The 18,473-nt window shown below is 35.6% G+C and overlaps 1 protein-coding gene across 1 annotated transcript in view; it reads right to left on the minus strand.

Annotated features, from left to right (window-relative positions):
* Window positions 1-17,680, minus strand: part of Znf804a (zinc finger protein 804A) — a 184,949-nt gene extending 167,269 nt beyond the window's left edge. Inside the window, exon 1 of the mRNA XM_051184375.1 lies at window positions 17,445-17,680. Coding sequence (XP_051040332.1) covers window positions 17,445-17,555 — 111 coding nt within the window. The 5' untranslated portion in view covers window positions 17,556-17,680. The remainder of the gene's footprint in view (window positions 1-17,444) is intronic.
* Between the last annotated feature and the right edge of the window lie 793 nt (window positions 17,681-18,473).

Below are 18,473 nucleotides of genomic sequence, written 5' to 3' on the forward strand. Positions count from 1 at the left end.
TTTGAATCTCAAGAGGAAACAGAAGTATGAAAGTGCTCTATTTGCAAGACTATAATTGCAAGATATTTGTTTTGCCAATTTTGTTTATAAATTCATGCTTTCAGTGACTAACCTTTTGGTATGCTTTTCATAAAAAAAATTAAAAAGCTACAGTTACAATTTACAAAACTATTCACTTCTATATATTTGTTACTTTTAAATGTCATGATGCTTTTTTTAAGTTTTATTCTCTTAATAATACAGTTGATATAAACTAAATCAATACATAAGAAATAATATAAGATCTGACACATCAAATTTCTATACAAATGACAATACTCAAAAATTTTTGAAAGGAAATTGACAGAGTTAGCTGAATTTTCCTGGGAAGGCTGTACTTACAACTAATTTTTTTCTTCTTTGAAAGGGAAATCTTGCATTTTTGTCCTTTCTGTGATTATTAGACCCTCACATTTAAAACTGTCTTTTACTGTAACTAAACATTTTCTGATTTCCTTGTTTTTAAAGTAACAATAAAAAACCTTATTTCTGCTGCCTCCATAGTATATGCATTGTGAGTCCATGGAAACCAAGCCAGATGAATATTATCCCTGGGAAGTAGGAGTCACCTGGTGGATCTGAGAAAATTAGATTCCTGTACTTTATCCCCAAGTATGAAAACTCTTTCAGTAGTGAGGTACAGCTTCCATATTCTAACACCTGGTTGATAATGGTAACCATCTAGGTTTGATCAGAACATTTATCAGAAAGGCATAGAATAAACTAAGTGTCTACTACCAGGCTATCATGCCCCCCTTTTTTCCCAATCAATTTTCTGTCATAAGTTTACTTTGGTGGTTTCCTTAACCCTATAATCTCCTATACTATTTGGTTTCTTGTGCTTTGTGTGAAAATGTATATCATGTGTTTTGGGAAGTCAAAATCACAAGTACTGTTTCAGATAACATTTTCCATTTCTTTTCTTTTTCTAGACAGGATATCTCTGGGTAGCTTTGGAGGCTTTCCTGGCACTCACTTTGCGTACCAGGCTAACCTTCAACTCAGAGATATACCTGCTTCTGCCTCCGAAGTGCTGGATTAAACGCATGCACCACCACTGCCCAGCTAACATTTTTTTTTCTGTAGACATAAGCCAATTGCCACCTTAGCAAGCCAGCATAATCCCAAACAACATTCTTATTTGATTTCATGCATAGTGATAAGTGTAGTTCTCACCCCTTATCAAGGGAACTTCTCTTTGAAATATAGAGAGACCCCTATAGAAATGTACAACTAATCAAAATGCAGCCCTTTAGAGCTTAGTCCTACAGAGTACATTTACAACACAATTCATGAACCTATGGCTCAATGATCTTTTGGGGATAGGGGGCATCAATATTGTATGAGCCAGAAATACAAGGAGTGTGTCTTTTAGTAATGTTGAAACCTATACTTATAAAGTTTTACCAACAAGACAGACTAACCCTCAGCTAAACAAGGACAACAATAATCATGCTACCATGAATAAGGGAAAGCCCTGCAGTCCTACACACCATCCTTCTGGTAACCAAGGAATCTTGAGAACCAGAGAAATAGTCGTCTCCAGGGAAGAGTACAACAATTGGTTATCCAATACCAAATGGTCAGCTCTGAAAACATTTGCACAAATACCATTATACAGACTGAGCAGACTGTATGTGTGCGTGTGTATGTGTATGTGTGTGTATACATATGTGTGTGTGTGTGTGTGTGTGTGTACATATATACATACATATATACTGAAAAAGAGACCATAGTTTTGAAAGAGAGCATGGAAGGGAAATGGGTTTGGATGAATGAAAGAGAAGAGGAAATTGATTCAACCATATCAGAATCTCCAAAAAAAATTATTTAAAATTGACAGTCTTGATGTACTGAACCTAAAAATAGGAACTTGTCTTTTTTTCTTTTAAACAATGCTATTACTTAACTTTCCCATTCATAATAGAACATTTCAGTAATAATTACATATATTTTATTAAATATGCCTAAAATCATTATTCTACTTCAGAATATTAACCATTTACAGTTATTGTTAATTATGAAGAAAGAACAAGAAACAACGGCAGATAATGGATTTCAATAACGTAGCTAAAATTTCAAACTAAAATCTCTGTGTTTCTAAAGCCTTACCCACTTTTATTATAGAAAAAAAAGCAAAGAAAGATAAAAATCAAACAATATATGAAATATTATGAAAACTCTACATAACACCCACAAACTATTGGAAAATGTTGAATATTTATCCTACCTTATCCAGATTTTTTCAGTTAAAAAACAAACCAAAATTCATCAGATAAAACATAAAATAAACGTTTTGAAAGTTATCATACAATTGGAAGATTCAAATATGACCTCATTTTACCAGATTTGTTAAGAAACATATAGTTTCCTTGAACAAAATTCTACCACTGGCTAGCTCAAATTGGCATAGCTTTTGTTGGTGAGAAGATAATCTCTGTGACCTCCTTTTCCTCCCTGTCCTTCTGAAATTTTCTCAGAATATCTTTAAGTAATCATGCCATCTTGTTCTGTCTTTGTTTATACCTTCTATGTCATGTGGCTCAACTTAGATTGCCAGAAAGAGAGGACAGAGGTAATATATTCAACATCTATTACCTATTGCAGATCTTGAAGTTGCTGACAAAATACCAAATATGTTGAAGACATGCTAGAGATGGTCTCTTATATGAAACCCAAAAGAATGAATTTTGAGCAGTATAGAGAATGGTTTCGTGTCATTGTAGATGTTTTGTAATTAGCAGGTAACTATGTAAGTTATCATTCAAATGAGAATAATTGTGTGACTTAAGAAAATAATCATTAGCAAACATTCAGGACTAGAGCATAAAATAGGGGAGCTTTGCGGTGTGTGGCAGTTCTAGGTAAACTTAACATGCCATCACCCTGTTATTTAAGTGCATCCAGTCCTCTTAAATATGGTTTTCCTTTCTCCTACCTCAATCCCTCTGATAATGTTTTCCTCATTCTTCTTCTGCCCTCATCCATCTTCATTTAAATTTCTAGGATCAAGTCCATTCATCAGCTTTGTCTACTTGATTAATTCAGACAACTCATATCTTACAAGCATATCAAGTGACTAGATGGAAAATAAGGACTTATGTTTTTCTTTTTTAGAGGCAAATGCTTTGAACACTGTATTTGCCCAAGGTTTCTAGAATTCTATGGATTTCTTGAGAAAAATGGTAACTTAAAAATTGACAAAGAAATAGTACCTTCCACTATTATGAGGTAGTTGTAAGAGGAAAGCAAGAATGGGAGGAAGGGGTTAGCATCTAAAATGGAGGAGAGAATAAAAAGAAAAGGATAAAAATTAATTTCTCAGAGTGTACATACTTCAGTCTATCTTTCCTGGAGCCTCTCTCTCTTTTTTACTGTCCATGTTTTATTTAGAATACTGAGACTAAAGAAGACTGTCTACAAAATCATCAGTAACTTATAAAGCATATATGAATCAGGCTATTAATACAGTATTTTAATTAGTGATTATATACCACAAATAAATGACATTCTCATATTTTCTTATGCTACTAAATTATGTTAGGCATTGTAGCAAAGATGATAAATTTGTTTTGAAGTGTCATTACTATTTACTTCACTTGCCATTTCATAAAAATCCCACATTGCTCATCAGATCAGTGCAATGTATATTTCTGAGATGTTCTTGCTGTCAGCATACCTGCAAACTAGTCTTCTGGGTGCTTTGATGACAATGGGCACTATAATATCCATTTTTCTAAGTAGTGATCTATAAAATGTGTCTTTTATATTGAATCAATAATTACACAGTGATTAGCAGTAAAAATACATCCCCTTTCTTCCAAGAAATGTTAATTCCTTTTGTTATGGGGACACGTGGTAAATGCTAACAAAACTTAACCACTTGCTCACAAATATATTTCCTATACCATTTTCTTGATCAAAGAATAAAGATGTAATAATACATAAAAATTAATGAAACTGAAAATAATAAAAGAAACCTCTTCTGATTCTGTAGCTTCCCATGAAAAATATAGGGAATGGTAGTACAAAAAGGATGAGATTTCATAATTTCACATGTTTGCTAGTAATTCAGCTGTTTTTCTTTCAACCTATGATAGTCAATACAATACTCTTTAACTACAACTAACTGTGCAGCCCATACAAATTTCAATTGAATTTAGTGAAGAAATTAAATTAAATTAAATTGCCATTTAAGATCATAAAACTTCTATATTGAAAATACTGACAAGAACCTACAAACACTAAGTTCAAAGGAAAAATGAACACCTTCAAAGCTAAGAATGACAGTCTGTCAAGAGCCTTCTGACACATACTCCATGATATCATGATTTTATTACATGTAATCCATGTGACTAAGAATTATCACAAATTAATGTGAGTGAAGCACCAATAAAATATGAAATAAACACATCACACATTTCCCACATTTTATAATGAAATTTTAGAATAATTTTTAACTAACAAAGCTATTATAATTATATTTGATAAATTTATTAATTCATTAATTTGGGAATAGTTAAGAGTTTGTAATGTGAAGAAGAAATGTTATGCCGCCCCCTAGTGTAAATATTAATTTTGCATTATCAGGAATGTAGTGACAGAAGACAATGAATATTTTTCTACAACATATATAGAAACCATTGGTGACAGCAAAAGAACCCCAAGCTTTCCTATGAACTAGTTTTGAGTGGTTCCATAAACTTTGTAAATTAAAAAAAAAATGACTAATATCTGAAGGTATCCTAGCAGGTTTATTTATCTCCAAAATATTTAAGGGGAAATTCATGTAAAAGGAGATGTTCTTTGCATTCTTCACATATGCAGATGTAAGGAGTTCCATGAAATAACTGGGTTTAGCATAAATGTTCATGACAACCAAAGTATGTGTGCTGACATCCTAACACCCATGTGATGGTGTGGGGAAGTGGTGCTTTAGGAGATGATTAGGTAGTTAAAGTCCAAGCTTCAAAATATGATAAGGAAAAGGATAGTCCAGATGAAGGATACCTGAGAAATTCCATTTGATCTGGAAAGGTCCTCAATAGATAGCATACCAGCTACTAACTTGACTACCACATGATTAACTCAGCCGTTAAAATTATCAAAGATAAGTGGTTTTTTCTTTTAGATCAGTGCCATAAATAAAAGGTATATTCAGCTAGCAACACAGCACATTACCTTTGAAAAGTAAAACATTGATACAGTTGAATACAAAATGACTAAATAATTGAATAAGGTAAATGAGATTCTAATGAAGAAAGTATCACAGCCATCTATAGCTCCTACCATTTATCAAGAGCTTATGTGTCAACCTAGTGCAAAATTTCAAATGTCCTTCAAATAATTGTATTCACAATCCAATTGTCTAAATAGATATTACTATTTGTTTCAGAAATGACAATGCAGGGATTTGATATTGTCCATCAGATGAAGGCATGTGCTGTCAGGCCTGATGACCTGGGTTTAAGACCCAGGACCCAGACTATAGAAAATAAGAACTGACTCGAAAGTTGCCATCATAAAAAAAAAATGCTTCACACACCCTCCCCCCATGTGTGTGTCTAACACACACACACACAAATAAAACATTAAAAAGTAAGAAGTAGTATCATTGGTGGTGAAGCAGTAAGAAATGTGAGTAAAACTTGACAATCTACAAGGCTCTACTGGTCATGGTAGACTTCTTTTGTCTGACTAATTACTTTTTCTTGCTAACATAGCATGGATGTTACCCAGATTAACAATCTGTCAGTTAAATGTTATTTCCAACCTTCCCTGTACTTAGTCTATTTTCCAGAGAAATTCTGGTAAAGAGATGCAGTGCAACAGTATTGGAAGAGAATTGTTGAATAATAAAAGAACAATCAGCTTTTCTCATTCTTAATGTTTTTAAACAGATTTGGGGATATTAAGAAATTGTCTTAATGTGGATTTAAGTATGGACATTAAAGAGAAGACATTGAGAAATGCTTGGAGAAAGATGGATGTACCTTGTTATAAAGTCCCTCTTACTCTTTATTTGACTTTAGGATGTAGATAAGTTGGCTGAAGTTATAGCTAAGCTGTAACTATAGAAAAATGTAAAAAAAAATAAGAATCATTAGTCAATAGGAGCAATCTAGACAATATTAAAATATAGCTACATATTTCTTATAAGACAGAAATTCTGGCTAAAATGCTGCCTGGCTACACAGTTGATTGGCACATGGGATTTGGTTATGAGCGGTATAGTCATTGTCCACTTACATAGATACAAATCTAGGACATGAGTTTGGGACATGTTGTGGTGATGAAATATTTTCAACTATTGCATAAGTTTGTAAGCATTTTAGGCACACCAAAGAGAATGCAAGAAAATAATTCTGGAGTAAAATTCACCATCTTCTCTATCATGGACACACCGTATTCAGATAATAACTGTCATGAATAACAAGGTGATTTGCTAATTATGAAGATGACTCACAGACCAGCCAATGTCACTTCCTCAATTATGACAGCTGAGACATTTTCACTGAACAAAGGGAAGCTTCATGCTTAATCTCTTCACTCCTCTGACAGATAAGAGAAACCCCACATGCAAAACCTGCTCAGGGCTTATTTGTTATCTTTAAAATACTTCCTAGCAAGTTATTGTCCACAACCTCCAAATTTTCATAAACTGTAAAGTACATGGGCAAGCTCGTAATACCAAATATTTTCTGATGATTCTCTATTGTGTAATTCCAAGTTTTTAGATTTCTTGCCTGAGAATCACTAGTATGCAATATAGATGTGTATTATCAACTAGATATTTGTTTCCAATTAGAAGTTCTACTGTTTTAGAGTTAATGGTTACAGCCATGAAGCCCTCACGACTAGAGTGCATTCTTCTCCACTTTCTACTATGTGAGCATACAAATACTAAAAGCTTAGCCCAACCTATATGTTCAATGATAATCACCACCACAAGAAATCTACAGGATGTGAAATGGGAGCTTTTATAAGCAAGGGGGCTTGAGGTCAGTTCAGAAGCAGAAGAAGAATGAGAAAAGAAGGACATGTGAAACCAAAGCTATTTAATACAGCCTCAAGGAACTATGTCATTTTATGTTATGTAAGATATCTACTGTAAGTGTGTGTATAGGCATACATATAGCAAAAAAGGCAGTACCAGGATTGAGAAATCACTGATCAAGTTGTTGGTCAGGGTGGTCCCACTGACTTTAAAACAATATAGGCTATTGCCATTTTCTTTGATTGCATCTTTGAGGTTGAAAGTAAGCCCTTCACGCTAAAGACATCTCACAATGAAAACAACAGACTAAAATGATTGGAGCTGGATAAAACATAAAAGCGTCCTTCTTGTGATCTACCTTTCACTGTGCAGGAAAATACTATGCAAGCTGCCAAACAGAGAAGAAAACCTATCAAACTGTGATGCCTATGAACCACAACAATAAATACTGTTCCAGAATATACATAAAGGTAAAGTAGTGGCACACACATGTAGGTGGTAACGAACAGCTGTCTAAAATCTCTAAAAGATTCCTCAGAGAACACTGAGGAAAAGGTGACAGAAAGATATTAAGAGCCAGAGGAACAGGCAGTCTGATATAAGACTATGTCTCCTAGAAATGACAGCTTAAGGAAGACCTGAACAATGACATCAATAGAAAAGGCTAATATAGGAGCAAATTTCATAGGGTCCTACCGCTAGACAAATAAATATAGGAATTAGTACCTAGAGACAAGCTCTCTGATTGGTTTTCCAGTATTGTCATCAGACCTGATAATATGTACACAAACATCAATAACAGACACAACTGTTGGATTTATATATTTGTGTATGGATATAGATCAATAATAATTGAGAAAAGAGGTCATAAATTTAAAGGGAAATTGGGTGGCATGGGAGTAGTTAGAAGGAGGAAAGAGAATGAAGAAAGAGATATAATTATATTTTAGTTACAAGATATATTTTTAAAAGGTGAAAGAAAGAAACAAAGGAACAAAAAAACAAGCAAACCTAGAATTGCTCAATTTCCCCTCATTTCCTAGTCTTTACCCTGTATCTAAGCCATGAACTCTTGGCCTGTGCTCTTTATATCATTAATATCTATCATTCAATATGTCTCAAAAGGTTCACATTTTCCACTCAGCTTGCACTTTGGGTTTTATTTCAACCAAAGTCTATATGGAAAACATCAGACTCCTGGCTTTGTCTCAACAGGTAAACTTTTATCTCTTAAAATCATCTACAAATGCAATAATGTGGGTCAAATATTTTCATCATTCTACCCTGATAATTTCCACCTATCCCTCACCTCTCTCATTTCTAAAAGAGCTTACCTTGAAATCACCTCATCCTTCTCTGAATGCCTGGACTCTGATCACCTTGTCTTCTCACTCGTCTCTCTGTGACCATCCATTCCTTTTCTTATCAGAGACTCAAAACTGGTGTTGCAAAAACTGTTGCCTAGATGTTTTTCTGGGTCTACAAGTTAGGCTCACATTAAATGCTTCATTCAATAGACACACTGTATTTTAAGATGATCAAGACCACTCCAGACCACTCCTCATATCTTACCACAGATGAAAAAAATAAACATTGTTTTTATTACCCAGCAATTCCATACACTTGACATCATAAACTTCAGCTTCCTCCTAGTCATTTTTTATTTGCCTTCTGTGAGAAAAAAGACTAAGATAATCACCAATGGCTTGTAATCTCAGAAAAAAATCCAGAGATTGTTTTTTTTTCTTGAGTATTCATGGGTCTCACAATACATAGCTTACCAAGTTAACACAAATATGATCTACCAGCATTCTTCCACTACAATTGTATTCCTGGTAACTTTTAGGCTACTGCCCATGATCATGGGTCTGTATGTTTTCATGAAGAATATTTTATAAAATGTAAATCCTTTATTTCAAACATTTCCATTTAAAAAATGTTTAAAAATGCTACCAAAGTACTATGTACTTTTGAAACTAAGTATATATTTTCTTTCATTTAGAGTTAACATTAATATTTTACTACAATAAATGTCTATGTCATTAATTGTTTCTTGGGTTACAACAAAGAAGGATGAATACACAGGGTATGTTGTAGTATTTAAAACGATTATCATAAATTTGTTTATAAATAACAGGAAGAGTCACAATAAACTCTACATTAAACCTCTAGAGTTAATATCCACTCACTTATTTCCTGCTGGATCCAACCAGAATCTGTGTTTTCATCCTTTAGTGGCCTTATTGAAAAAAACTACAATAAAAAGGTACAATAATAGAGGAAGCCATTATAGGTTTTAAGAGTAATCAGGCACTAGGGAAATGTCCAGAGATCTACAAAGATGACCCCAAATAAGGATCTAAGCAATAGTGAAGAAGCTATATTAACTGCCCTTCCCTGATAATGAAAATATGACTACCTTATATGCCATCTTAGAGCCTTCATCCAGTAACTGATGGAAGCAGAATCAGAAACCCACAGCTAAACACTGAGACAAACTCATGGAATCCAGTTGCAGACAGGAGGAGTGATGAGCAAGGGGTCAAGACCAGGAGGAGCTCATGGCCTCAAGTCTGATAGCTGGGAAACAAGCATAGAACCAACTCAGGCCCCTTGAATGTGGGAGGACTGGGAAGCCTATGGGGCCTCTGGTAATAGGTCAGTATTTATCCCTACTATACAAATGGACTTTTGGAGCCCATTCCATAAAGAAGGATTTTCTCTCAGCCTAGACACATGGGGGTGGGAGGGGACTAGGCCCTGCTCCAAGTGATATGACAGACTTTGAATATACCCCATATAAGGACTCACCCTCACTGAGGAACTAAAAGGGGATGGGATAGGGGTTGGAGGAGGAACAGGAGAGTGGGGAAACTGCGATTGACATGTAAAACAAGCTTGTTTCAAATTTAAATTAAAAATTATTTTAAAAGATGCTTTGAGCTATGTTTTATGTTAGAGTTGTTCAAATAATTTAATTCATAGAAATGGTAGACTGCTTTGTGTGTAGGGAGGGCATGTGTAAATATACACTTAATATTTCTGTGGTTCTGCAGTTCCAGTGAATGGTCATTTAGAAATGTGAAAGTCTTTGGCAGGAACTAATGCAGCAGTCATAAAGTACAATTTCTTCTCTTATAAGAAACCTCACTGTTTTGTCTGAGAGACTATCAACAAACTGTATGAGGCCAGCTCTATAGGATAAACCAATGTCTTTTAAACCATGAGTTAATAGATTAGATGTTAAACTCCATTTACAAAATTCATTACTGCAATACAATTAGCATTTGGTTGATAAGTGGCTACTGTACATTGAATCCTACATATCTCATTTTCTATGACTGCTAGTAATTGAAGCTCAGCTTTAATACCATAAACATTTGGTGTATAAAAGGTGTTTGCATTGAGGAAAGTATGTAGCTTTTTTTCAACGATGCCAAGCCATTATTAAACAGTTCAGAATAGTACATCAAATAATGGAATTTAGTTTAACAACTAAGATTGAGTTTAAATTATTTATTACCCCACTTCATCTTACATTGTGCTCGAAAGTATAAAACAACACATTTATAAAAACTAATGAAACCTTGCCAGTTACAAACACCATAAGAAATACATTATAAAGTGTGATTTTTGCTTGCATACAAGGCTCCCTCTGAAAGGAAAGAAAGAGATCAAATGATTTCAAGATAGAATTTTCAGAAAGAAAATCTAGCAAAATTATACTTTAATTATATTCCTTGTGGTTGGCAACATAAAATGTGATAGACAGAAACATAATCCCTTCCTAAATTTAGGTTACAGTATACCACAGATTATAATTGTTATATTCTCTGAAGGGAATTATCAAACTCCCCAGTGCACAGCATTTCCCTTCAATAGTACCAGCTCTTTCCAAAGGTCACAAAAAACAAACTATAGCAAAGTTGGAGCACAATCAGCATTACTTTAAAATGCAATTTTATACAATTTTTTCTTTCCATAAGACTATTAATAAACTGTCTTCTACCTACATAAACTGTCTTCTACCTACATAAAATAAGTATGGCATGTATAAATTATGTTTGAGAATTAAGAAATTCTATTTCCATCCATTTTCCTGCAAATTTCAAGATTCTATTGTGTTTTAGTATTCCATTGTGTAAATGTTCCACATTTTCTCCACCCATTCTTCAGTTGAGGGGCATTTAGGTTACTTCCAGGTTCTTACTATTACAAATAATGCTATTATGAACACAGCTAAGCAGATGTTCTTGTTGTATAAAAGTATATCTTTTGGATATATATGGAATTACTGGATCTTGTGGTAGCCTGATTCCCATTTTCCTGAGGAACTGCCATACTGATTTCCAAAGTGGCTTTACGAGTTTGCACTCCCACCAGCAATGGAGGGGTGTACTCTTTTAGCCACATCCTCTCCAGAGTAAATTCTCTTTGAAAAGACTGGAAACAAAAAGAAATTGTCCAAAGTACTGAGTCAAAATGAAAATTTTCTATTTTTATTTTTCTTCATATTTGAAGTTGGAAATTGAGTCCAACCTTTCATGGATGGTAAATGTATTATATACCACTGAGCTATTTTCTCAGATAAAATTTGTGGTTTTAAATGCAAAATGTATCAACCTCTCTTTTTTATATGCTTCTTTATTATGTCAGTGTTTCAAACTATCTGATATGAATAATGCTGTCAACTAATTCAAGCAACACAAACCAAATGAAGTAAGGGAACACAATGAATGTTCTACAAGTGATATTAAGATTATTAACCTCTTAATAGTTGGTCCAATGAATGGTGCACATAGAAAAGTGATTTTTTTCTCTTCATGTGAAATTTTGATATTTTTATAGTAAGTATTGATATAGCTAAATGTTGTCATTATTTGAGAAGGTAATATTAAAAAGTAGAAACTCTCTCCAGCAACAAAAGTATTGTAAATTGCCTGACCTGGTAGTGTATACCTTTTAATCCCCACAGCTGGGAGTTAGGGGCAGGCAGATTCCTGAGTTCAAGGCCAGACTTGTCTATAGATCAAGTTCCTAGACAATGAGAACTACACAGAGAAATTCTGTTTTGGAAAAACAAAAACTAAAACAAAAAACAAGGAAACTAAAAAGCAGTAGAAAGAGTTAAACTGGAAAACATGTTATTTTCTTTCTTTATTTTGCTCTATAAATTCTATCTTATTGTTTTGTCTTTATTCAGTTTTATTAATATTTTTGGCTTTATTATTATTATTATTTAGAAACAATCATTTTATATATCAATCCACCCTTTCCTCTCTCTCCCATCCTCTCATGCCCCCTACCAACAACCTCAACCCACCACCCACCCTCTCCTCAAGGATGGTGAGGCCTTCCATGGGAGAAATCATAAAATTCTGTCAATCATTTGGGGGAGGGCCTAGGCCCTCCTCCATGTATCTGGGCTGAAATAGTATTCCTCCATAGGGACTGAGCTCCTGAAGTTGATTTGGGTACTAGGGATAAATATTGGTTCCACTGTTGGAGGGCCCATGGACTGTTCACATCTCCCAACTGGCATCCACAATAAGAGAGTTTGGTTCAGTTCAATACTCATTCCTCAGCTTTACAACTGGGGTGCATGTTATTTTCAAACAATAATGAAACACAAATATTTTGAAACACTGCACATTTTAAAACATAATCTACAATTTGGAAATGTCTCCAAATAAAAAGCAATAAAATTTCTGGACTAGGTCCTCCTCTACTTTTTAATAAAATTACATTGCCAACATCAATATCACAACACAATGTTAGTTCACTTCTGAGGTTCTAAGTAACTAATGACCAAAAGTATGAAGATACTCTTTTTTTCAATGATATATTCACTTTTAAGTCATAATAATAACCTTTCAATTATCAGTAACTTTTCTCAGTTGAATAATATGTTTAAAGATGTAAATACTATAAACTTACTAAAATAACACCAAATACTGAATGACACATTTAGTTCAGAAAACTGAGACCCAATTGTCTCAGGCATGCTGAATGCATGAGTCGAAAAGTTTCTCAGAACATTATGTAGTTATTGATCATAGGAGCATATTCCACCTGATTCTAACCTTACCCTAAGTCATTTGTGATTGTAATCTACAAATGATCTTTGTTTAATATCATCTACTCAGCAATCAATCTCTTCAGCCTTAAAGCCTTATGGTAATCCCCAAAATAGTTCAGTGAGTCAAATAAACTTTAAAACAATATTTTCTAGAAGACAGAAGAATGTAAAGAAATTTCATGAAAAGTAAATTATATTTAATGACAAGACAAAAGACATAGTATATGTCAAGGTCAATCTAACTTCTGTCTCTTCTACTATACACACAAAAATAATTTTTAAAAATGTTTTAAAATGAATATACATGGGGAAAATCCCCAGTGACAATAAACTTGCAGACATGTCAAAGGAATGGACAACATTAAAGTTGAAGTCAAATGATCAAGTGTGTTGAACAGAAATATTTGCCTAGTGATCCACAGAATTATTGGTACTTCCAAAAGCCCAATGCAGCAAGCCCAATGCAGCTGAAGCTTCTCACTGAAGCTGAATAAATTAAATAGCAACTTCATGGAAGACTAATCAATAAATTAAGTTCTTACTGAACCTGGGACTCTATATCTACAGTGTTGATTGTCCTACAGAACTAAGACATTGATGAAAAGTTAGGGCTATTTGCCCATTTGAGGACAAGAAGGAAAGTACATCTAAATTCGGTTTTTGAAAATTTAGTATTACATATCTGTACTTGAAGACAAGAAGAAAAGTAAAATTGTTTCAACTAAACCTGAGGCAATACTATCTCTGACTCATATTATTATACTGGTCTTTTTAAATTTTATGATTTACAATATGTCATAAAATCTTCACCATAATAGTAACTCCATGTGTGATCTGCCACCATTGTTGACTCATTTTTGGTTCTTTAATTCTATGATATTAAAATATTAAGTGAGACATGAACATTCTAAGCAACCAACAGATACAGTGCAAACTAACAATGGCATCTAAAGTTTCTAAATCAAAACCTGTATTTTGCACTAAAATTCCATATGAATATATTTCACATTATTAGTTACACATTAAAACATTGAAAATATAAAGGTAGTTCAAATAATTTCTGTGGATAAACTGCAGAAATCTATTCATAAATATTTTTATTTAAAAAGTAGTTGTTCATGTAATTAAAGTTTAAAATAGATTATATAGATCTTAATATTTATTTAAGAACATTAAGTTCTGTATTTTATTTCCAGTAATCTGTGTCATTAATAAAAGATTATTTTCTTAGTCCATGAAATTATGCTATGTTGAGAAATGATGCAATTTGTAATGGACACAAAAACAAGTAAACTGCTTTACTACACTGTTTTTAAGAAACGACAAAAATTAAGGGTTTTATGTTTATTACAACTGTTAAGTTGAGAAAGTTCATCAGTAAGTTCAAAACTGATGAATTCTGGAATTACAGTGCATTTAAAAACTATATGTGTAGATACATGAACAACCACAACTTCTCACCAAGATCTTAGTTCTATAAGACAGATGCCATTTTTGATAGAGGAAGGTCCAGATTTAGGAAGAAAATAAGCTAATTTATTGATTGGCCTTCTCCCCATATTTGCTATTTAATTCATTTGTGTAAATGAATTCTTGTATTTAGGACAGAAGCAATTAAACAATGACACTGAAATCTGAATAAACTAGACACATTGCAAGTAACTTTTCTTAATGATAACACTCCATATTAAAAAATCCTACAGAGTAAATTTATCTTCAGAATTATTTTAATGTTATACAATGGCTTTTATTTAATCTGAACCTTGAAGAAATTAAGAAAAAACCACTCATTAACCAGTTATTAATTCAAAATAGCTCAATCTTTTGGGGGAAATCAAATTGTTTTTCTGTGGGTGTCTATGTTTTATCCCCTTAGGAAATAAAAATAAGCAGATACTTACACAGATATCATTCAAATTCATTTATCTTAGAGGCAAAATTCAAATATAAAATAGTATAACTATTTCTGAATATTACTATATGAATGTAGATTTAAAATATTGTATATATTTTACACACACAACATATTAACATAAAAACTAAGAATTAAAACTACCTGATATTAGTAAACTTTAACTCAAAATTTTTCATCACACAGTGTATGTCCATATTAAAGTTGGTGGTTTCAAACATCAGGTCAAATTATCTGTTTTTATCTGAAAAAATATAGTATTATATAAGTATGAACTAGTCTTTATTAATTAATATAATTCCTTCATCAAATATATCTGGACTCTGGTATTATAGTTAAGGACAGGCACATGTCTCATTTTTCCCAATGGCAGAACTCATCAAAAAAGCACTTAGAACACATATACATACATTCCTATAAGAAAATAGCTTTAAATGGAGTTGAATACTAATGTGAACATACACTGAATTTAAGTCGGCATAAAGCTTACAAACAGCCAATACAGACAGGAAATCTTATAAAAGTCTGGAGGACTATCATTTTCACCCCTTCAAAATTCACCCTATATTACAGTTATAAGAAACATGAACTTTATTTCAGGAAGCATCTCCCTGTTTGTTGTTTCTGACACAAGTATTTTGACTTATTCGTCTTATTTAGGTGGTAGCATTTAATGTGCCCGTTTTAATCATGCGGTTTACACAGACAAAATTCACATTTAACCTGCCCTTTGTCAACATAAGTGATGAAGAGCTCATTAATGTCAAATACACAGCAAAGAAATCATCCCAAGCTACCCGAGTCTTTGGAAAGCACAAGAAGACTGAAGAGGCACAATGATGTGATTGGAATAAGTTCAGCTTTCTCAAATAACTGCTCATTTTCCTGTGAACTCTTGAGTGCCTTAGCATCTACAGATTGGATGTATCCCTCTCCCTTTGCTTGTCCTCAAATTAAACTTGGTTAAATGAATAAAGCCAAATGTGTTGAAGAAATGGTTTTTCTCTTTAATATTTTAGTCAAACCTTCTAAATCGATCCCAGACACTTTCAATATGTCTTCTAGACTTTGCCTACCTTTTAATGCTCAACCACTGAAGTTTCCAGCATATGTCCTGTTGTGCAACAACAACAACATAAAAACTACATAAAAACATCCCGAACAACAATGATATCAAAGTAAGCCTCTGTTTTTGTGTGTAAATCACCTAAAATTTGGTAGTCAAGGAAATAGTGAATCAAGTGTTTCCTGTGTCTGAATTCACTGAAGATTTCAATTGAGAACTTTTCAGGCTCGGAAACACATCTTAGGCAATTTTTTGCTTATGTTTACACACGCTCAAATATATAAAGAGAATTATGTTAAGAAAACCACACTTGCTTTTGAACTGTGTCCTTGAACTATTCTATCTTTTCAGATAAGCGAGCTCTGTGAGAAGTCTAATGAAGTTCGCCAGTGGGCACAGATTTCAGAAAATCATACACTTTTACACTCTAACTAGTTGAACTCTTCAGCTTGCATACTAAAGGGACCTCAGCTCCTGCTCTTTTCCGTTGGAGAAGTGTGGAGTTCTCCAGATATACTTGATCACGAGAGTTTGTTCTATATGAAGGCTTTGTGGCTGACAGAATTTTGGTGGGAACATAGGAGCTATTCCCTTGAACCGTCAATGCTAGGCATGGCACATCTTCCACCAATCAAGAGTGCTTTTCCTACCGGATGCTGAAGGACAAGCTGTGCTATCCAGTGAGAATAGCTGTGTGGGTTTTGTTTTCTAGCGTGCTTCCTACTGGCTGTAATTGTGATACAGTGATCACCTTCCACCTATATCCCTAAACTCTATACAGTGACAAGTTGACAGCATGGACTAATGGGATCATTCTGTTTATCTTAGTACAGACAACTTCTCAGAAGAGAAGTTTGCTGTCTGCCAGTCCTTCAACCAAGAGCCAAGAAGAAAGAATGGAGCTTTTTCAGAGATGCTCACTCAATCCAGCCACTTGTCCTAAGCCACCAGTCACATGTCTCCCTATTCCAGCAGAGACACCCACACCATCATCACCTTCAAGTGCCTAAAATGAAAGGTGCAAGGGGATCACTTGGGGTTGGTGTTCCTTTCTATTTTTAGAAGGTCCTGTTGAAATAAGAAGAGACTGATAAATCGTCAGCAATGTGGAGTGTGGTGGACAGAAAGCTTCATTAAAGCTTTCCTAACATTCCTTCTCTTTTCCTACACCCGATTCTCATCTCACACCCATCAGATACATAAGTGAAATAAACGAATGCTTTGCAAATCAAAATCGAGAAAGCTCCCAAACCCATCAGTCAACTCACTTCTCTCGGTAAGCCCAATTAGTTGAGAGATAGATGAGGGACGGAGACACGGAAACACAGACAGACAGACACAGAGAGATTACCAGAGTTTTGTTCCCGTTCTTGCTGAGAGGTCCCCGGAAAACTCCCTTGATGTTGCGAAAGTGTCCGTTGCTGAGATGCGTGGAGCTGATGACGATGTAGTAACACTCCATGGGGCAGCCGCCGCCTCTCCTCCGCAGCCGCCGCTTCCACGCACCCGCGCCCGCAGCCGCAGCCGTGGCCGGAAGGGTGGGCTGGGGATCTCGGCAGGGCGAGCGGCTGGCGGTGCGCTGGCGGCGGGCACAAGGGTTTCCTATGCCTAGCTGCGGTGCGCGCCCTGCCGCCTCCACATGCCGGCCGCGCTCACCCGGACTCCAGTGCAGTGTTCTCCTGCTGATCGGAGCTGGGATGTAGAGCCCTGCGGGGTGGGGTATACGGCCAAGAGGAGGGGGCCGTACCGTGCCGGGCCGGGCGGGACCCGGAGGGAGCGGTCAAAGCCCGCGCTGTAGGGCGCAGCCAGGCAACGGGAGCCGCCTGCGCGACAGTAGCAGCGGCCACAGCATCCCCCGCGCCGGGCGCCCGCACTTGCAGTCGCTGCTGCTGGCAGGCATGAGTGTTATTATAGTGCGCGGCGTTGCCGGTCCATCGCACTGAGCCAATGGCAGGGAGCCACTGGGCTGATACTGAGAGCTGTCAGAGGAGTACATCTGTCACCCGCCACCTCCTCCCCGCCTCCCCCGCCGCCGGGACCCACGGCCGCTCCAGCCTGGCCACGAGTGGGAGCGCGTCGCGACCGCCAGGGGCTGGGAGGCGATGGCCAGTTACAAGTGCGAGACTCCTGCGAGGTGCGGGAGGAGGTTGGGGGCGGGAGGGGAAGCAACAAGACCTTGGCTTCTGCTCTATGGGTAGGGATGCGGGCGGGGGGGGCGCGGCGGGAAATAAATAAATTAATAATTTAGTACCCAAGCTGGCCGCTTCCAATTGCAGCGAATCGGGGCAGGTGCCAGGTGCCACTGGGTTTGGCTTATGGGAGTCTGCGCTTTGATGCATCTTTGGAATGGAGTGTGAATGCCCCGCACCCCCACCCCACT

Source organism: Phodopus roborovskii, unplaced genomic scaffold, assembly GCF_943737965.1.
Source record: "Phodopus roborovskii unplaced genomic scaffold, PHOROB, whole genome shotgun sequence".
NCBI lineage: Eukaryota > Metazoa > Chordata > Mammalia > Rodentia > Cricetidae > Phodopus > Phodopus roborovskii.